We start from the raw sequence: 22,415 nt of genomic DNA, 5'->3' as shown, positions 1-22,415 counted from the left end.
GCTTTCTGACCTGAGCAATGAAATCAGCCAATTGATTCTGCTAATTGTAGTCAGCAAGCCATCTTAAGGCTTTTTATGGTCAGTTGCCTAAATATTTTTTGACTGGACTTTATTTATACAGTGGTACGTCAGGTTACAGACGCTTCAGGTTACAGACGCTTTAGGTTAGACTCCTCTAACCCAGAAATAGTACCTCAGGTTAAGAACTTTACCTCAGGATGAGAACAGAAATTGCGTGGCAGCAGCGCAGCGGCAGCGGGAGGCCCCATTAGCTAAAGTGGTACCTCAGGTTAAGAACAGTTTCAGGTTAAGAACAGATCTCCAGAACGAATTAAGTTCTTAACCCAAGGTACCACTGTATTAATGATAATCATCATCATCATAATAATTTATTTATACCCCGCCCATCTGGCTGGGCTTCCCCAGCCACTCTGGGTGGCTTCCAAAATTTTTTTAAAATACTGTAATACATCAAACATTAAAAGCTTCCCTAAACAGGGCTGCCTTCAGATGTCTTCTAAAAGTCTGGTAGTTGTTGTTCTCTTTGACATCTGGTGGGAGAGCGTTCCACAGGGCGGGTGCCACTACCGAGAAGGCCCTCTGCCTGGTTCCCTGTAACTTGGCTTCTTGCAGTGAGGGAACTGCCAGAAGGCCCTCGGAGGTGGACCTCAGTGTCCAGGCAGAACGATGGGGGAGGAGACGCTCCTTCAGGTATACTGGATCGAGGCCGTTTAGTCATAATACGAAATTGGATTGCTTTATTCTAAAATAATGGAATGTGTACCGTGTACATTGTTTGGTTAGAATGTTTTAACATTTGCTGCTTGATTTTGTTTTAAAGCATTGTACCGCGATACAGGCCCGGGTGGCGCTGTGGGTAAAAGCCTCAGCGCCTAGGGCTTGCCGATCGAAAGGTCGGCGGTTCGAATCCCCGCGGCGGGGTGCGCTCCCGCTGCTCGGTCCCAGCGCCTGCCAACCTAGCAGTTCGAAAGCACCCCCGGGTGCAAGTAGATAAATAGGTACCGCTTACCAGCGGGAAGGTAAACGGCGTTCCGTGTGCTGCGCTGGCTCGCCAGATGCAGCGTTGTCACGCTGGCCACGTGACCCGGAAGTGTCTCCGGACAGCGCTGGCCAATAGATGTGAGATGGGCGCACAAACCCCAGAGTCTGTCAAGACTGGCCTGTTCGGGCAGGGGTACCTTTACCTTTACCTTTACCGCGATACTAGCAAGGTTGAAAATACAAAGCTTTTCAATAACAGAATGCAGTGAGGAGGTGCTTGTTGAGCTGACTTTCTAGGTTGTCCTGAAACAAATTCTGTTGCGGTGGCACAGAAGATACAGCCAGAATTTCGGTCTCCGTGGGTCCTTAGAGATTCTGAGAGAGGCAACTAGTTTCACGTTGCCTGCAATAGTAACTTCAGTTTTAAATAGACTTCTGAAAGTTCCCAGACATGGCAGGTGGCTAAACAGCAAAGCACAGTTATTCAACAGTTGTTTTAAAGATAGCATTGCAAAATGTTTTTGCTTTGCACTTCTGTTTTTCTGGTGGATTTGGGGTTTGTGTGGAAACTTGGTAAAAAGAAATTCCAAAGTTGGAGCTGCCAGTGAAAACATAATTTACATGGTGTTCCATTTGATTGGCATTGCCACTTGGAGCAGTGAATAGTCCAAAACCATTTTGATGCCTGAGAAAACCTTGCCCTCTCCAGTGATTTACAGAAGATAGAAAGAAGTACCGTATTTTTTGCTCTATAAGACTCACTTTTTCCCTCCTAAAAAGTAAGGGGAAATCTGTGTGCGTCTTATGGTGCAAATGCAGGCTGTGCAGCTATCCCAGAAGCCAGAACAGCAAGAGGGATTGCTGCTTTCACTGCGCAGCAATCCCTCTTGCTGTTCTGGCTTCTGAGATTCAGAATATTTTTTCCCCTTGTTTTCCTCCTACAAAAACTAGGTGCGTCTTGTGGTCTGGTGCGTCTTATAGAGCGAAAAATACCGTATATGAATTATTTGAAGAGCAACTGTAACCAACAAATTACGCTAGTAGGACTACAAGAAGTTTTGTAAGGAGAAATATATGAAGTGTTACAAAGTAGAAAAAGATAAAGATATTGGTTATGAGTTTGAAATGTAATAGGAAAAATAAGAAATGCATACTAAGAGATTAGATTGGAAAATTTTCAGACAGGACTGACGGAAGTAAAAAAAAATTGAATAAGATGTAAAAGAATGTTTAATTACTGTTGAAAATGATATGTTAAAAAACTAATAAGCATTTATTTAAAAAAAGAGAGAGAAAACCTTGCCCTCTCCCTCTCACTAATTGGGTACATTGCTCCACTCTTTTACAACTCCTGTACAGGAGAACTTGACTTTGGATTGTGCTCCAATTCACCAGATCTGCCCATTTCTGCCACCTTTAATGGCACCTCAAACCAGCCTGATTCACCTGCCTCTCATTGCTCATTTCCCTCTGTTTCTGTAGTTGGTGTTCAGCGTGACACGAGGGCAAGGAGCCCATGGTTTTCAAACTACTTGACAGACTTGAGTTGCAGGAAGTTGAAATGCCAGTGGGGCTTTAAACTTTTGTTCTGAGTTGAGTTGTTCCACATTTGGTTATTCCCTTCAACAAAGGCATCACCAGTTCATTGAGTTTCCTTTCTGGCCGTGTCCTTTCCTCTTGTCATTTGAAATAAATTAAAACAATTCTTTAAAATGATAGTTTAAAAGACTCTTCTTCTTTTTAAGAAGAGTCCTTTTAACTGTCTTTTTAAAGAATTGTTTTAATTTATTTTGACTACTGCAGACCAACATGGCTACCTTCTTGAATCTTGTCATTTGGTTTGCATGATGTCCCTGAATAATATTAATCCTCATTTATATGTGACTCCCTAAGGATTTAACCTGTCTTATTCTACATTTTTGTATGTGTTTGTGTACATTTGTGTGTGTGTGGTTATAGATGGTAGACATGTAATGGCACCTCTCCCACCATGGGCTAGGGGACCTGTACTAGCGGGAGATCAGGCCTGGGGTTGTTATCCAAACATATGCACCTTGACTATTGAACCTTGTGATTCATTTGCTCTCCTCGCCTCACTGCTGCACTGTGTGCCCTCATTTTCATGGTGCCCATCCCCAAACAAACCTCTTTTCTACCTTCCTTTATTGGAGAGAAGTGGAAGAATTGTGGTACCTCGTCGGCAACCCTACAATACATTAGAGAATTGCCACAATTGTCTTTAAAAAAATAAATAAATGAGAGCCTTTGGGGAAAACCAGAATATGGTTGTAGCATTTAGAGTAGGGGGTCAGCAAACTTTTTCAGCAGGGGGGCGGTACACTATCCCTCAGACCTTGGGGGGGCTGACTATATTTTTTGGGGGGGATGAATTCCTATGCCCCACAAATAACCCAGAGATGCATTTTAAATAAAAGGACACATTCTACTCATGGAAAAACATGTTGATTCCCGGACCGTCCACGGGCTGGATTGAGAAGGCGATTGGGATGGATCCAGCCCCCGGGCCTTAGTTTATCTACCCTTGATTTAGAGAGACAGTTCAAATCAGGGCTGGTGGCTTGCAGGACGAAGGTCCCAGTCAATGTGTCCAAGTGGCTTTGTGTTAGCCAAAACATATAGGGAGGAATGCAGACCAGTAATTGCATGGGGGATGCTGGTGGTTACAATAATTGTTTTTCCTACAATTCTTAAATTTCCCTGAGTAAATAATGTTTATGTTTTCTTATTTTCCCCTCCCCCAGAACTGTAGTAACGCCAATTCAGTGACCCTGCCAGAAACACTGCTATTTGTTTCAACTCTGGATGGGAGTTTGCATGCCGTTAGCAAAAGGACGGGGTCAATCAAGTGGACTTTAAAAGAAGGTGGGTATGAAAGATGTCATCTTGCCTTCATTTCACTAACTTTGATAACGGCAAAGTCAACATAATGTTGGAAATGGTTCCAGACATTGGAGAAACCCGGCCTCATTCTGAACAGCCTGACCCCTTATGCATGTTTACCTGGAGGAAAGTCCTGGCTTCAGATGGCTGACCTCCAAGTGAGTTTGGAGGGGATTGCAGTCTTCTGCAAGTCCCAATGAGTTAAATGGGATTTATTACCAAGCAAGTGTGCTTTAAGGATGGCAGCTCAAGACTATCTGCTTATCGTGGCGGCTCATCTGCAAGAATCATAGGAAGCTCTGTGGTTTTTAACGTCTGCCTTTAACTCCTTGGAACATTAAGCAAAGTATTGTCATTGTGGGTGTAGCTTCTAAGGTTTTATATCTATGTGGCGGGTGGGTTAATTGCAGCACAAAGTGGAATCACTGTGTTACAAAATGTACATCCATGTTTGGCCTCTTTAGGACCAGCAGTCATGATTTGCGAAGACTTTGTCACCAGAAACCTACAATAAAGGCTCTGTATCTAGGTGCCTGTTCCAGGGCTTCTGGAGTGCTAAGCTTAGACGTTGCTATTATGGCTGCCTGATGAAGTATAGCCATCTAGTTGCTGCTGTTCTCCATCTAAGAGTGGGAGAAGCTGCCATCTGGATGTGCCATCATTTTGCTTCTCTGATATGAATATTTGTATCTGTAGTGGGGAATATATTGATGCTTGCAAGGGCCATTTCTTAACTGCTGCCACCAGTCTTCTATATTGATAATCCAGGACAGACACATGTTAGGATGAACATTCCTGACTAACTTCGAGGCCAATTACCTAAATCTTATTGGAGCTCTTCTCTTTGGAAGGCCCAGATTAATAATTGTGTCATCTGATTTTGTTTTGGAAATAGCCTAATTGGCTTGAGAGTATAATATCAGGATGTTTATTTGCTTTTTTAAATATTATAAAATACACGGCAGGATATAGCTTGCATAGCAAAGCCTGCTTTTCTTTTCTTTTTACACCGATGGCTTTGACTTATGCACTGACCAACAATAAGGGACAAGAGATTCCAAGGAGCTGGGATAGGGAAAACATTCAATTTACCGTATTTTTCGCCCTATAGGACGCACTTTTTCCCCTCCAAAAAAGAAGGGGAAATGTGTGTGCGTCCTATGGGGCGAATGCAGGCTTTCGCTGAAGCCTGGAGAGCGAGAGGGGTCGGTGCGCACCAACCCCTCTCGCTCTCCAAGCTTCGCGCACCTCTCCGCAAGCAGCGGGAGCCCAGTGCTAGGCTCCCGCTGCTTGCAGAGAGTTGCCTGCACGCTGAAGCCTGCGCGCGCTGAGCTCAGCGCGTCCAGGCTTCGCGGACCTCTCAGCAAGCAGCGGGAGCCAGCCCTGGGCTCCCACGGCTTGCAGAGAGCTGCCTGTCTGGGGGCTGGGGTCGGGGGAAGCTCGGGCTTCCCCCGCCCCAGCCCCGCGCCTGGGGGGGGGGGAATAATTTTTTCCCCTTTATTTCCCCCCCCCAAAAAAAACTAGGTGCACCTTATGGGACGGTGCATCCTATAGGACGAAAAATACGGTACTTTCGTTGCTGACCTTAGTTTTAAAGCAAATGTATTGTGAAATACCACTGCTACATTAGAACAGTCAGACTGGATAATCCAGTTCTATAGAAAGTTTTACTGCATTTGTACTGTTCATTTGGATTCTTATCTGTTGATGCATTGTAAGGTGCTTAATACTCATTGGTTTGGTTCCATATACAAATTAAAAAGTGTTTTGTATGCTAAAAGGAACATTAAGAGTCAGTAACATCAAGGACTTCTTTTGAAAGCTTTCCTGTGTTCCCTGTTATGAAATATCTTGGATCGGGACACTATGGGAATTGAGTTTGCCAGTTACACGCTTCAATGCAGAGCTGTGACATTTGAGACATCTTTGACGGTGACTATTCTGGTATAAGCCTTATCAAATGATGTCCCACCTGTAGTTGAGTTTTCATGCTACTTCTAAGTTTGTTTTAAATACTTATTTCCCAGAGGTTGGCATTCCACATGTTGGGAAAAAACACATGCTGGACTAGATGAATAATTTCTCTCATATCATAGGTTTCTCCTTACATTGTTTTGTTTTTAATATATAGTATTAATCTGCAATGCCTAGCTATATGCTGAGTAAAGGGACGACAACACAGGTTTGGGGTTTTGATTTAGTTGGGTGCCTTTGTCACAAAATGTTTATCGTGACTGTTGACATGTAAAACATTGATATTATCCAGGATTTTTACAGAGCCAGGAAGGATGTGGGAGAGAGACATGGCCCTGGTAGGAGTAATCTTTACTCCGGAGATTTAAAATAACAAGTTGGTCTTGGTAACTGACAATTGATAAACTCAAATCAGATAGAAGAAAAATATGCTCTGGCCTTTTGACATTACCTGCAGCAGTGCAAAGCAGTTAAGGTTTTCCCCCTCAGGTATCCTTTGAAAAACCTGAAATGCAGCAGTGACTCGAGAAAACGCACTTCTCCCTGCTTTAGAGAATATGAAACTGCTAAACAGCGTTCCTGCAAAGCTTTTGGGGCACAACATGATAGTTATTTGCCTATAAAAGTAACTGTTGAACAAGTTTTGCAGTGTATATTTGTGAATTGGACAACTCGGTTTCCCCCCTACTCGATGAGATACTTATGTATGCTTTTTTAGGCCAATGATGGGAATCCTGTAGCCCTCCAATTGTGGCTAGGCTGCATATCCCTCACATTCCCTGATCATTGGTCATGCTGGCCAGGGCTGATTGGAGCTGTAGTCTTGCAACACCTGAAGACCACAGATTCCTCACCTCTGCTTTAGGCCAGTCACAAACACCAGTAGTTTGACAAGAACATGGGATATGGAGTCTTCGCTGTGTGTTGATTGATCCCCTTTTTAAATGATGTAGTTCAACAGGGTTCCATCTACCTAGCAACTTAAAAAAGCAATTGCTTCATGCAAACATTGTGCTATATAAGTCTACCCTAAATCATGCAAATAAATAGAGAAAGAGGTCGGCTTTGCTCAGAGCAGTATTATACTATTATGCTTTTAGGCTATGTGTCCTATTAACTGAAAATTAGCAGTTTTTGTATATCCTCTTAGAGGCTATAGTTTCCTGAGAATGCTTAATTAAAAGTTTCTGACGGGCACATATGTTAGTCTAGACAAGGCCAGCAAGATGTTGGGAATTGTAGAGCAGGCATGTAATAAACAGGTTGGTAGAGGGCCTGGTACAGGAATATGTTCATAACCTTGCAGACAGAGTCTTATTTTAACTACAGACTGCTAGGGAGCCCAGGGATCTGTGCTGCTAAAACAACAGCCTTTTCCTGTTAAAAATGGGTTACATAGACTATAAACAAGGCAAAAGGAAATTTATTTGCCAGTTTATCTATAATGGGGAGCAGACATGTAATAGGGGCCTGTATAATAAGGTTCCTGGTTCAGTACCTGATATCTCTGCTGAAAAGCATCTTTGGTAACAGATTTGTGTAAAGTCTTTGGCCACAACCTTGGACAGACAGTGTTGTGCCTGGCAGACAAACAAAATCCAGTACCTGAAAGGGAGAGTTTCTGCATTTGAAGCCGTCCATCATGCATGAATATATGAACCATACTTATCAACAATAACTTAACAAACATTCCCAGTTAAAATATTTACTGGCTAAAGGTTTGGATGTGCTCTGGAAAGGAAATCAACTTTGCTTCAATCAGTTGGCCCGGTTCGCATGTCACAGCAAACCATAGTTTATGGTTCCTGTGTGTGTACTGACCTGGGCTGTTTCACTGTCCCCCACCCCAGCATATGGAGAATACAAACTACTATAGCAAACTTAGCATTATATGTGAACCAGATAACATTATTTGCTTTGCTTCAGACAAACCTTGATGATAAGGCAAGGTTTGTTCTTGGCTTAGCAGTTGTGGTTTGTTTGAGTGAAACAGTGATCCCTGGTTTGGACATAACAGCTATGCCAGGGTTTGGAGTTTGTTTTCTGTGCATACTAGCAGGGAGGAGCAAAGTAGGTGCAATTGGTTGGTACCTGGTTTGCTATGGTGACATATGAATGCTGCCATTGAAGGAACAAAATCTTTTTTAAAATGTTGCAGTCATAAAAACTAACCTGCCACATTCAAGCAGGCCTTAGCCATGAGGCTTCAAAAGGAGATGTTTAAAGTCAACCTTGGGTATTATTATTTTTTTAAAAAAATCAAGATAAAGCAGTTTTTGTGACCCTTTCAGGAAAAGAAACTGGAAAAAACTGCCCTGGTCATTGCTCAAGTTCAGTTTTGAGCTGTCTTTCTAACCTGAACAGCTTATTTCTTCCCAGATGAGATGTTTCTGTCCCTAATCTGTTCACCAAGGCAACTTGCAAAGTCAGTTGGTTACTTGCCTTGAGCAATGCCTTGAGTATTATTTGAGCTCTTGAATTCCACAGAGCCACTACCTATTTTTTAAACACTTGATAAGTCACCACCATGTTCTCTTTCCTTTCTTATTTTTTTATTTAAACCAGTTGGTTTCAAACAAATACTTTAGGCCATGGTTCTTCTTTCTATTCTTCCATTCAGTTGCCTTTGTTTGAACATCCAGATTAATCTTAATTATGCCATATGCCAGGATGGGCAATGTATGGCCTGTGTGCAGAACATCCAGGTGAATTTTGCTTGGCTCTTCTAGCTACTAGTAAGGTCAATAATCTCAATTCTCTGGATGTTGTTCCTTATGAAGCCAAAATGCTACTAGAGGGAAGGTATCAACAGGCTTGAGAATACCCACAGTTTCAGAAGTTTTTTGTTTTTTTTTAAAGTTTGGGAGGTGAGAAACCCCCTGGTAAGTTTCCTCTGGAGGTGGGGTGTGGAATGGAGTACCCTGGAAAGGGCATGACTGGCTGGTTTGGACCTGAATTCCACACAGCAACATGTTGTTGCAAGATCCCCTTTGTTTCTTTCCTAAAACATCTCTCTCACCCTTATTGTTTCTGACAGCAACTCAAAAACATGGGATACTTATGTATCCTAAAGATTCAGAATTAAAAAGCCTGATTGTCAACTGCTGTGGGGCTTGTTTGTTTGTTTGCTACAATCAAGCATTATATAACTTATGAAATAAATAAATAAAAACCCTCGATTTGTAGGAGGGGAGATATCTTCAGAATTTTAAAGTTCATGGTTTTACGAGTAAAGTGGTACCTCGGGTTACTTTACTTTACAAGTAAAGTGGTACCTCGGGTTACAGACGCTTCAGGTTACAGACTCCGCTAACCCAGAAATAGTACCTCGGGTTAAGAACTTTACTTCAGGATGAGAACAGAAATCATGCGGCGACAGCGGGAGGCCCCATTAGCTAAAGTGGTACCTCAGGTTAAGAACAGTTTCAGGTTAAGAACGGACCTCCAGAATGAATTACGTTCTTAACCCGAGGTACCACTGTACTTTGGACGTTGCCCAAGGTCAGATGTGTTGAGGGTGTTCAGGGTCTGTTCAGAAAGATTGTTGTCTAGACTGAGCCTTTTGGATCCTACTAGTTGAAAACAAGGCCTAATACTTGCATCTTCAGTTCCACTATTAAGGAACTGTGGGAATGTAACATAATACAAGCAAAAAATATTTGGTAATCCTTCATCATTGTCATGCATCAGTGAAATTTGTACTGCCATGGACGTGCTTGAGATTTGAAGAGCCTAAAAGGCAGCAACAAAAAACAGACAAAGTACTGTTCCTCTGTCACACTATTTTGGAACGACCGTCAGCTTGAATGTGTGGGCCCTGGGCTGGGTTGTCCTCTGGTTTAGGATGGGTTGAGGCACCATTTGAGATGTGTGTTTAAGAAAAGAAAAGGAAAAAGAGGAAAGGTGGGGGCAAAGAAAAAGAGCTGCAGAAAGAGGCGGGCATATGACTAGCTAAAAATTACCGTATTTTTTGCTCTATAAGATGCACTTTTTCCCTCCTAAAAAGCAAGGGAAAATTTGTGTGCGGGGGGAGGCAGGCGGGAAAAGCCCCCCACCTACCAGAAAAGCCAGGAGAAGCCGTGCAGCCCTTTTAAAGAGTGCGCGGCTTCTGCCGGTTTTGCGGGAGGTGGGGGCTTTTGCGAGAGGTGAGGAAATTTCCCCACCTCCTAGAAAAGCCAGCAGAAGCCGCACAGCCCCTTTAAAGAGCGCACGGCTTCTGCGGGAGGTGGGGGAATTCCCCCACCTCCCGCAAAAGCAGGGAGCAGGTCTGGAAGAAGCGCACAGGCTGCATGCTTCTGTCCCCTTCTCCCCAAATTGTAGGCTTTTGCGGGAGGTGGGGGAATTCCCCCACCTCTCACAAAAGCAGGAAGAAGGTCTGGAAGAAGCTGCTCCCAGAGCTGGGGGGGGGTCATATTTTTTTCCCTTGATTTCCCCCTCTGAGAACTAGGTGCGCCCTATGGTCAGGTGCGCCCTATGGTGCAAAAAATACGGTAAATGGATCCTCAGATTGGGGGTCCAGATAGCTGCTTGGTCTGAAAGTGATTAAAAAAACCCCACTAATGCATAAAGCTATATCCTACACTTCCATGTACGTATGTGAAAACAGTGCCTGTACAATAATGCATGTCAAAGACCTGGCTGCCTGTTCTGCCTTGTGTACACATGGTGGAAAAACCAACAAACACAGTAGGCGATAGGTTGCTGCTGTTTGGGCACATGGCAAAACAGACGTTTGTGGTATCCTACCGAGATTAAATGTGCCTTTATAAAAGTTGTTTGGCAAGCAGGAATTGAACAGGGATGGCATTAGCTACTGATGTGGAGATCCAGTAATGGGAGGAAACATGAACAGCTAAGCTTTGCCAGCAAAAGGTGGCAGCCCTGATTATGCAGAAGAGATTGCCTGGCACAAAGCAGTCCGGAGCCTGCCTGTAAGAGGCCTGCCTGTTCTTATTTCTTTGCTCTTGCATCATTTTGTTTGCTTGAGGAGGAAGCTGATCTAAAAACGTTTGTAGCAGCAGATATTGTTTGCTTGTAGACCTGTTGTTGTTTTTTTTTAATTCACTGTACTTACTGCTTTAATCTGCTGAGGCCAGGGTTTTCTGTTAAAAATCTCTTCTTTCTAAATTTTCCCAAAGACTTAAAATTATTCCAGGCAGGTGAGGATGCAGCAGTGTGCCTGTCTTCTGTGTGTTTTCCACTTAACAGGCAATAGAAGGAGAGAGAAAACACTTCAGGCTTGTACAGCTGTTGAATGAAAGCACTAGTAGAAGCATATGCCTGTTTACTAGGAAGTAAGTCCTATCCTTTCAGTGGGACTTACTCCAAGTAAGTGTGCATTAGATGTAATCCTTAAACAATTTGCGTGTGTGCGCGCGTGCACACACAAACATTTTTATTTCCCTTCCCCCTCAAACTTATGTGACAAATACATTCAGTGGCGTAGCGTGGGTTGTCAGCACCCGGGGCAAGGGAAGTAATTTGCGCCCCCTAGCCCGTGGATTTGCGCCCCCTAGCCCGTGGATTTGCACCCCCTAACCAGTGGATTTGCGCCCCCTAACCCTAACCCCCAGATGTTGCGGCTGGTGCGGCCGGCCCCCCCTGCACCCCCCATGCTACGCCACTAAATACATTTTTAGCGCCCAAAGCTTTTTCAGAAGCACAGGTCAGAGGCGATAATGTTTCTGAGGAGTAGTTGCTGGAAACCACAGGAGGGGACAGTGCTCAGATCCTGCTTTGTGGGGCTTCCTGTAGTCATCTGGTTGGCCATTGTGAGATCCAGATGGTGGTTTAGATGGGCCTCTGGCCCGATCCTGCACTGTCCTTCTTGCATTCTTAAATTCGCTTCAACACACTGGGGTCCTTTTGTGATCCTGTGGCGTTGCTCTTCTGCGAGCAGCTGATAGCGGAATTAAAATAACACCATATTCCCCATTCCATTCCCCAGACGCAAGATCCTAATATATGTGTAGCAAGTTCATTTTCAGCAAAGATCCAGCTTCTCTATTTGTAATCATTTTTTTTTTATTTTCCACATTTATAACAAATCTAGCATATAAAAGACACAAAACAAAACACATTACAATGCTAAAAGAAAGAAAAATAAAAACACTTATAACTTCTAAAATCCAAATTAACTTTCATTGTTATCGACTTCCTCAAATCCCCCCAACTGAATTTCATTGTGACACCTTTGTAACAGTACTCCAAGATCATCTTTCTAATAAAATTAACTCCTTCAATTTACTATCTTCATCTCTTTTTTTATTGGCGTAAATCCAAAAGATCCAGCTTCTCTCCACTCTTGGCTCTTTAATTAGTGGTTTCCTTCCTGCAACTTTCTTTTAAAGTGGCTTATGTCCCTTAGCCGAGGAGAAACATGGGAAAACACCAAAAAGAAAAAAGTAGACTGGCAATGGTGAGGTAAACGGTTGCCCATTCTGGAGTCAGAGAGAGGAACTGAGCGCTATTCACAAAGCATCCCTCTCTCCAAGTCTTGTCTCTTGAAATGATCTTCAATGCAGGTGATATTCTGCCAGCTTTCCATCAGCTCTCTGTTTTCTTGAACATTACAGTGCATCTATTACTCCGTGACAAGGGAACAGATCCTTAAGTTTCTGGGAAGTTCAGTGGAGTCAAGGGCCATACAGTGATATCTCAAGTTACATATGCTTCAGGTTACATACGATTCAGGTTACAGACTCCGCTAACCCAAAAATAGTACCTCAGGTTAAGAACTTTGCTTCAGGATGAGAACAGAAATCGCGCAGCGGCGTGGCGGCAGCGGGAGGCCCCATTAGCTAAAGTGGTGCTTCAGGTTAAGAACAGTTTCAGGTTAAGAACGGACCTCCGGAATGAATTAAGTTCTTAACCTGAGGTACCACTGTACAGTGCAATCGGCATAAATTATACAGTGGTACCTCGGGTTAGCGAAGTCTGTAACCTGAAGCGTATGTAACCTGAAGCTTTTTTAACCCGAGGTACCACAGTAATTTGCAATAATAAGATAAGCAAAGACAGGTTTCTGCTGCAAAGAACTTTCAACTGTTTTTTAATGGTACGTAATAGGGGAAGGGGCAAAAGAGATAAAATAGTTGAGTAGGTGGGACAAAATGAGACAAGCTAACAAATGATACGTGTGAACAGTGAGCTGGAAGGGGGGGGAACTTTCCAAACTCAGAAAGGTTCAAGTTCAAGGCCCACATTATACGCAGGCCTCTGCTTAGCCTTTCCTTCTTGGGTCTTGTTATTATTGGGACTTGGTTCCTGCAAACCTGTAATCTCCTCGTCAGGTGAAGCAGGTGATTGTAGCTTTATCATAGACTACAGGCTTGATGTGAGGTCAGGATGTTGAATTGCTTTCACCTCAACTTTTTTCTGTTTTTGTTTCTGCAGATCCTGTACTTCAGGTGCCCCTACATGTGGAAGAGTAAGTCTATTCTCTTTCTTTCTCCCCCCTCCGCCCCTGATTCCTGCAGATACAAACCTGGACAAGTCGTCCAGGCAAGCGCTTTAAAGTTACAGGGGTGGTCAGTAAATTAGCCCAGGTAGCTGATGCAAAGATCCCAATTCAGTAAGATGAATAATGTGCTTGCCAACGATAGGATATGACTGCATGAGGGAAAGGTGTTGCCAATCCATTCCATCCTCAGAATCTCTCTATGCTGAACTCGGCAGAGAAAGTGGGAAGACTCCAAAACTCTAGAAGAGATCAGAAGGCTGCTTTTGACATAATCTGGTATTTTTGGATTACCAGTTGAATATTTACACTAGGAAACGGAGACAAAACAGTCCTTGTTCCATTCTGCGGCTCACTTAGCCCACAAACAAACAAACAAACAAACAAACTTTGTCTTCCCAATAGACTGTGAGTTAGGTAGAAAAGGTTTCTTCTTGCAAAGTGATGTTCATTTGTGCAAGGGGGTCACAGTTGTCTCTGATTTCCATTTCTCTCCTCTTTGCCGATGCAGCCCTAATACTTCCCACACTGTTTCTGAGGATCCACTGACCCCCAGGACAGGCTTTGTGGGAAAAGGGGCAAAAGACCAAAATAGAAGAGAGATGTGGGAAAGCCTCATTCTGCAAGCACTTTCATAGTTCTTAGCCCTAGGCTTCTAAAAATCCTTGGCCATATTTCCATTTTAAGTAGGTTGCCTGGGCCTGTTTAGCAGCTTGTTCTGAGCATATTAATTTGGGAGCAAGTTTCATTGTCTTCTAATTGAGCACACTTAGTTATTGTGCTGTAAAAGTGATTTTTTTAGTTGCATTTCATTACAGAGATGCCGGGAAGCCTTATGCTGACATTGTGCTTTCCAGAATATTATTTTATTTAAACGAATGCCCTATAGCTAGCTGATCTCGCCAGCTTTTTACTTGGCCTGTGGCCATACTTTTAACTAAATCAGAAATTAACACACTGGGAACTTTTTTTAGTGTCTTAACTGGAAGAAAATTCACAAGTTAAATTTCTGCACGTCAGGCTGCTGTTAAAGCCAACAGCGCAAGACGAGTAAAACATGTTAACTTACAGTAAGTGTGGTTTGTTTTGATGTCATTTAGGAGAAGCGTTATTGCAAACATTCCCTAGAACTAAAATATAACCTGGCTTGTCCAAAATGTAGTCACACTTATAAGAATATTGTGGTGGAGAACAATATGGTCTCTCAAGACCAGGGCTCCATATTGCCATGGAAAGTATTCTAAGATTTAATTTTCAAAATGGCACAACCTACTGCAAACTAGTTTCCAAACATACATAACAGAATAAAAACCTGTGTGTACCAATTCCAAATTGTGACTGTAACTAAGCTGTCATCATCAAGTTATTTCACGTAACATGTCTTGGTAATTGAAGTCGATGTTGCTATTCAGATATAACAAATTTCAGAACGATAAACCATGGCTTTACCCAGCTGGAAACAGATGTTCACATGCTTCCTTCTCCCTTCTGCTGTGCACCTTATTTCCAGACTTAAACCAGTTTCCTATTATGTCCAAACAGGGAATTAGCGGCCACTTGCTCTCTCCTCCCTTCTCTTTTGATCTGAAATCTGATATTTTCATACTTTCCTGTGACATTTGGGCAATCCCTACAAGCCAGGATATCAAACCAGAATTTGATCCTGGTTTGATATCCAAGTTTATGGAGAAATCTTAAACCATAATCTCTCCATTCAAGATTTCCCCATAAACTTGGATATCAAACCAGAATCAGATCCTGGCTTGTAGGGATTGCCCAAACCACAATTTAAGAAGGGTGGCTTACAGCATCGTCAAATTGATTGTATTAATCATCGCAGCAATAACTAAAACCATTTACATAGCACAGCAGACAAAACAAATTCGGTTAAACACCAGATTACCTTCTCCCCAAATCCAGAATGAACAAATGCACCTTTAACATTTTCACAGTGGGCAGGGCAGATACAATTCCCCCCTCCCTTTTGGTTACCCTTTCCTATACGGAGGTACCTCGGAAGTCAAACGGAATCTGTTCCGGAAATCTGTTCAACTTCCAAAACGTTTGGAAACCAAGGCACGGCTTCTGATTGGCTGCAGGAACATCCTGCAGCCAATCGGAAGCTGCGTCAGATGTTCGGGTTCCAAAGAACGTTCGCAATCTGGAACACTCACTTCCAGGTTTGCAGCTTTTGGGAGCCAAAACGTTTGACTCACAAGATCCAAGGTACGACTGCAGTCTTTTACAGAATGTCCAAGATATTTATCTTTGAAGCACAAAGTTGAGTCCTGTCTGGCATAGGTAGCTGGTAGAATGGACTGTGCTTCGTCAGGGTGCAAGGCGAGGGGTGCCATTTTTCATGCCTGCCTGCATTAACAAAACAAACACAATAGCATGTGGGCTGCACTCAGAGCCGGCCCACCCATTAGGCGGGATCGGGCGGCACCCGCAAGGGGCAGCACCCCTGTTCTCCCACCCAGTGTTGTCGCTGGTTTCCCCAGAGAGGGACTGGTGGCAAAGCTCTGTGGAATGCCGGCCATCCTGCCAGGTCAGCTACGGGGGGGGGGTCACTCCGCTTCTCAGCTTTGCTGCCAGGGTGGTTGTGGAGCTCCCCCCGCCACACCCTGGCAGTGTGGCAGGTGCTGAAACACCTTGGGCTGCCCCCAGCTGGGCTAAACCCTTTCCTTCTGGAGTTCTAGCATTTTTGCTTTTTGTTCTACTTGGGTGATGTTTTTCATACCAGAGAGCATTCAAAATGGCATCCTTCAATCTGAAGTTGTGCAGCCTTGCTCTGCACCCCAGAACTCTTATTATTTTCTCTAGTTGCATGTGTAGATTAGGGCTTCCCCCCTTTTTTTAAATCAGTAGTTAGAATTCTACTTTAATTATTCGGGTGAGAATAAAGACCCTTAGCCATAAAGTGCATTTAGATTTGTACTCTTCTGTCAGCTAACAAATTACAGCCCTTTGTGGTACTAGATCTGAAGATTTATGGAAACAGCAATGTACTTAAAATAAAGGAATGTTTTCAGGAAGGAGCACTGAAGACTGGAACAGAGTCATTAAACTAACATCAATGGAAAGGTGGCACGTTACTTGCAAAATGACTGTGTTTATCCCGTCCCACATGGGACTGGATCTCTGGTGGTTTCATGTGCTGTGCCAAGTTAAAAAATAAATAAATCACATTTTACTTTTCTCCCCTAAAGAGAGAGAGAGAGAAGTAGCTGCCTTCACCAGGAAGCAAAAACGGAATACTGTTGTGCTCACCCCCAATTCACAACATTAATTGCTGTTTTAATAACTTCTTAAGTCCTAGACCAGCCTTTCTTCCCGATCCGAATGATGGAAGTCTGTACACGCTTGGTGGCAAGAATAATGAAGGCTTGACCGTACGTATAACCTAATCAGACAATAGCTGCATTGTTTCACTAGAATAAGACACACGGCGACACAAACCATGCTTTCTTTTAGCACACTCAAAGGCTATCCCTGCTGCTCAGAGCATGTCTTTTCTACCAGCTTTGATTTTTTTAAAAAGTAACTCTGCAGAAAGAAGCATGTCTATCCTTCAAAGAACATCCTTTACCTATACCTATGTATATCCCAGTGCATGTGAACAAATCTAGTCTTGTGGTTGAAAGTTTTCCCATTCTGGTTCAGGGGCCAAGGATGTCATAGTTCACCAATTCATACATAACTGCAAACTTGAGATTTGCCTGAACTTGGAAGTTCGATGGGAAAATTGGAACAGGCTGGGATGGGGGTAAGAAAGGGCAGGAAGAATTGTAAGCCTAGTTGTCCTTTGGTGTTACGTGAGAATCAGCCTTGTGTAGCGAAAGGGAAAAGATGCATCGTATGCAAACATAACCAGGGAGTGTGGCGTTCTTTGTTCAAATAAGGAACAGACCCACAAACAAATCTACTTACTATTCCTCTAGGCAGCAGACGTATCCATTGATAGTCACGTCGTGCAGAGATTTAGGCAGTTCTTGCACTTACCAGAATCATGTCCTACTTTGGCAATTAGCTAATGAGATTGTCAAGTTTTGGCACCAACTTTGGGAACCTGTTTCCAAGAATTGATACACCCACATCGTAGTGCCAGCTTTTCTGGATTCCCAGACACTTGCTGCAAGAGCAGGAAGGAACCGAACCCTTTACGGAGTTCATTGTGAGCTTCATGAACATGTTTCTGGCTTTATAATATGTCTAGTTTACGGGAGTCTTATCAGACACTTTGGATAATTTTTCAGTTGTATTACACATGCAGCAATTTGCAAGAGATTAACCAGTTCTTGGGCACTTAATTACAGCCTTAAGGAATCACACTATTAAGCAACCTTGTCAAGAACTACAACTTATTCCAGGAATACCTGGGTCCCTTATTTTGTATTGCTTCCAGTATTAATTTCAGGTCATGCTGCCTCTGTAGTTCTTTCCAAATAGATGGAGTGTTAAACAGCCATGATCAGACATCCCTACAGGCACTCGTTGCATAGTTGCTTCAGAGCTGCAGTTTTTTGTGATGAAATAAAAGAGATAAATAATGGCTTCGGGTGAGTTTCTTTTCCTCAATCTGTTACAACTTCCTCAGTATAGCTGCAGCAAATAAATATTTTCTCTCGCATGCACCAAAAAACACAGAGAGGGAGCAAAGTGTCCTGCATGCACAAGGCAATCCCTGGTATTGCCAGGGCTGCTTGTTGTTAAGAACCAGGTAGAAAGACCTCTCTCTTTCCAAGAGTCTCTGCAAGGGCTACATGAGCAATGGAGCTGGCATATGGCAGTGGCTTGTGTTCCCGATGCGCCCATTTTTTGTGTGTGTAGGTGGCAGACTTTTCCTGAATATTCTTTCTTTTGATCTCTTCTGCCCTTTTGAATGTTGATAAAAGTTACATAGTGGAAGGGCACCCTTCTGGACTTTGGAAAGTACATTAAGGTCCTGGGGGTAGCTGCTACACTACATTTTTTTTTACATCTTCCCACAAAGAAAGGAAAATTGCACAGTGCTTACAAGCTGCTGTAAAATGCACCTGTGATCTTAGCGCTTTCCCCAGTTTCTTCAGGAAGATATGCAGTCTGCTGTTGATGTGTACTGCTAGGCACAAGAAAGGATTCTTACCCTTCTCACAAGCATGGGAGTTGAATGAAGTGGCTATGCACCTTTAATGCTTTGAGGATGCATTTTTTTAAAAAGCGTGTGTGCATGCACACGCACACAGAGATGTTGGAGTTGCAAATTCTTGAGTTTTTGTAGGGTTACCCTACGTCCAAAATTTCCCAGAAATAGCCGGCAATCAGCCGTTGGAAACAAGTGTGGATGGAAATCGCTGAAACGTCAACCTGTGTCGGCACTGTCGTTCATTTTCTCTCTCTCTTGAGATTTTGCAAAAAAACAAACACACAACTCAACAACTTTGGGCAAAACTCTAACAACTTTTCTTTCTGGATTTTTCACTTTTTGAAATAATGGCAACCCTAGTCGTCCCGTCCCCCCCATTATAATTAGAAATAAAATCTCTTGAGTAAAAACTGGGGAGAGGTGAGGCTGGTGTGAGAATAAGGATGCCGCAAGCCTACAAAACACCTCATTTTCACCTATGAAATGTTGGAGGGTATGCTTTAGCTCAGTGCAGGCGTTCAGATCCTACATTGATCAGGATTGTGCTACTCTGCCCTTACTGCCTGTCTGTCTGGCACCCCTTTGTTGGGCTTCATGTTTCCATAGTGGCTTACATGCATGGAGCCTAACACATGTCATTCTGCTGCACAGACATAATAATAATAATAATAATAATAATAAAAATAAAATAATAATAATAATAATAATAATAATAATAATAATAATAATAATAATAAATTTTATTTATACCCTGCCCTCCCTGGCCAAAGCCAGGCTCAGGGCGGCTAACACCAATAAAATCACAGTAATAACATAATAAGAGAAAAAGAGAGAGTGAGAAAGAAAGAAAAGAAGAAAAAAACCCCAATTTAAAATACAGGTTAAAATGCAATTTAAAATGCAGCCTCATTTTAAAATAGCCGATAAATCAAGACCATAAGGGGAGGGAAACATAAGGGACAGACTGAGTCCAAACCAAAGGCCAGGCCAAAGGCTCTGTCTTGCAGGCCCCGCAGAAAGATGTCAAGTCCCGCAGGGCCCTAGTCTCTTGTGACAGAGCGTTTCACCAAGTCAGGGCCAGTACTGAAAAGGCCCTGGCCCTAGTTGAGACTACTTGAGTGATGGCCATGTGCCCTAGGCACCTAGATACACAAACCCTATCCTAAGAGTATCTGCTGGAGCCTTGGCAGGGGCTTGGTGGTGATGACCCTCAGGACGCCTTCCAGATGTGCCGTTCTGTGATTCTGTGAGTGCAGCATCAGTGCTCTCAAGATCTCCTTGCTGCACATCGGCCATGAACTTCTGCAATAAAATAAGTATATCAAAATCAGCGCAGAAGGGTAGTGAGCCCTGGCTCCCACCTCTTCTCTCAGGACCAGAGAGATGTCAGATTTGGTTGGTCGGTGTGGTAGAGGAAACATCAGACATGGACTGAGGAGATCAAGGTTCTTTGGGCCGGTCTGCCTCTTAGTCTAACGTACACTGTGAGGATAAAATGGAGAGGAGGGAAAACGTGATCCTTTAAAAAAAACAACACACAAATACTTAAAAGTCAGTCTGTGTTTCTGTGGTACTAAAATGCATTTATATCTGGCTGTTTTCTGCTCATTGTTCCATATTAGTATGCTATGTGTTGGGGCTTCGTGGGAGCAAGTGGCGCCTAAATTGTCACCGTTACCCCGTCCCACTTCTTGTAAAAAATGCACATTTGAACGTTTAGGAGGGAGAGAAGGGGGGGGGGAGATAACATCTGTTTCTCTTTCCTGTGGTATTTCTCAAAATGGAGACCCAGATTCTATCTAGGACATGTGAGCAGTGTTGCAATATGTAATAGCGTTGGGTGTGGGGAGAGAATAGCAGACCTTCCATTTTCAATAACGGAGTGGAACTAAGGGGACTAAGGAACATCATCGAGCTCTTCCTTCAGAAGCAATTGCCATCTCTGAATTTTTATGTTTGAACTTGAAGCGATGATATGTTGTTGTAGCAATGGAAAGGTATCCAGGTCACAGCTTCACCGATGCAAGCCTTTTGTCGTGTCATATGACGCAGGGTACTTGCAGATCGCAGATAAGCCCAAATAGCCCTGACGTACATTAATCTGCCAGAGCAGGCAAACCCCTAAACTCCTTCAACCCTAGAACGACAGCACGCTTGGAAATGGCGTTCGCTGCTGATTTCTTGTTATCTTGCAAATCTCGGTCAATGCTGAATATGAAATTGAGATGGCTAAAGTGAATATTTCTATTCCAGAAACTGCCATTCACCATTCCTGAGCTAGTTCAAGCATCTCCTTGCCGCAGTTCAGATGGAATTCTGTACATGGGTAAGGCTCCACTCGCTTCCTAAAAGTTAACTTGAGTGTATTTTAGGACACTGTCACAGACGTTGTTGCATGGAAATACTTCCCCTCTTCCAGCTCTTCTATCCCCATCGGTATTTTCTGGTATTTACGCCTAGCTTTTGATTCCTTAGGGATGCGGGTGGTGCTGTGGGTTAAACCACAGAGCCTAGGACTTGCCAATCAGAAGGTTGGCGGTTCAAATCCCCGCAACGGGGTGAGCTCCCGTTGCTCTGTCCCAGCTCCTGCCAACCCAGCAGTTCGAAAGCACACCAGTGCAAGTAGATAAATAGGTACCGCTCCGACGGGAAGGTAAACGGCACTGCTCTGGTTCGCCAGAAGTGGCTTAGTCATGCTGGCCACGTAACCCGGAAGCTGAAGATGAGCGCCACAATCCCAGAGTCGGCCACGACTGGACCTAATGGTCAGGGGTCCCTTTACCTTTTACCTTTGATTCCTTACAACCACACAAAAGCACCTGTGACACACTGTTTTGTCCCTGGTCTTTTTAAACGTGTTTGTGTGTATATAATCTTTCATGCTTAAAATAGACCTCTGTCTTAGCCAAACCACCCAGAGCTATCTCCATGTAGGTTTCGGATAGCTGGGTTTAATTTTACGTTCTGCACATTGACTGGAGTCACAGACAACAGCCCTTGCCAGTTCCTTGAGTAGTTTTGCATGGCTAGCATGCATCATTGAGCTCTGATAGGGCTCCTTGCTTGCCCAACTGGAATTACAGAGTGATATGTGCTCCGCCTACTTTTGCTTCTGGCCCCACCCACCACCAGCGATGTTGCCCCTAGAAGGTTGCCTAGAAAGGAACGTGACCTCCAGCTCTACCATAAAGCACACTGTGCTGTAAAAGCAATGTTCTGAGTAGCCAGTTGCTGGTTGGCAGGAAACAGAGGAACGGGGTGTTTTCAGAATTGATTTTAGCAGTACTAAAATGTTGATATTTCCCATTTAGGAAAGAAGCAAGACAGCTGGTATGTGGTGGACCTCATGACAGGGGAAAAACAGCAGACCTTAACTTCTTCATTTGCCGAAAGCCTGTGTCCGTCTACATCTCTCCTGTATCTTGGTCGAACAGGTAACACACACACACACACAAAAAAAAAAAACCCCTCTCCCCTGCTTCAAAGGTAGCTTTTGAAAGCCAAGCCAGCCAGACCTGAAAGGAATAAGCTCATAGCAATGAAGTTTATTTAACATATCTAGATGAAGGCTTCATGCTAAAAAATCATTAACTTTCACCTAACAATGGGACTGTGCCGTTTGCATGCATTCGACGGAGCTTACAATGGCTGCTCGCCCTTTGGTGAATTGTTCGTCGTTTTATTTTATTCAGGCAGAAACAAGTTATCCCACGTCATCCACAAACTAATTGGGTCTTGTCAAAATGGCTGTTGAACAAGGCCAGGGAGGATCCATTTAGCCCAGCATCCTCTTGGCCACAGTGGCCCACCCTCTGCAGCTGGGAACCTGGGAAGGCAGTGGTAGCCCCCTGCCCACTTGTATCTGGTGTTATTCATGGGCAGGGACGTAGGTGGCGCTGTGGTCTAAACCACTGAGCCTCTTGGGCTTGCTGATCGGAAGGTCGGCGGTTCGAA

General features: G+C 43.6%; 1 protein-coding gene across 1 annotated transcript in view; it reads left to right on the top strand.

Moving 5' to 3' along the window:
• The window catches only part of ERN1 (endoplasmic reticulum to nucleus signaling 1), a 64,908-nt gene that overhangs the window by 20,802 nt on the left and 21,691 nt on the right, over positions 1 to 22,415 (top strand). Inside the window, exons 2-6 of the mRNA XM_082212421.1 lie at positions 3,765 to 3,885; positions 13,273 to 13,306; positions 16,650 to 16,728; positions 20,715 to 20,787; positions 21,773 to 21,895. Coding sequence (XP_082068547.1) covers positions 3,765 to 3,885; positions 13,273 to 13,306; positions 16,650 to 16,728; positions 20,715 to 20,787; positions 21,773 to 21,895 — 430 coding nt within the window. The remainder of the gene's footprint in view (positions 1 to 3,764; positions 3,886 to 13,272; positions 13,307 to 16,649; positions 16,729 to 20,714; positions 20,788 to 21,772; positions 21,896 to 22,415) is intronic.

The sequence above is a fragment of the Podarcis vaucheri genome, assembly GCF_965113315.1.
Source record: "Podarcis vaucheri genome assembly, chromosome: 2".
Classification (NCBI taxonomy): Eukaryota; Metazoa; Chordata; class Lepidosauria; order Squamata; family Lacertidae; genus Podarcis; species Podarcis vaucheri.
The sequence above is the reverse complement of the archived record's forward strand: the minus strand, read 5'-3'. Positions and strand labels throughout refer to the sequence as shown.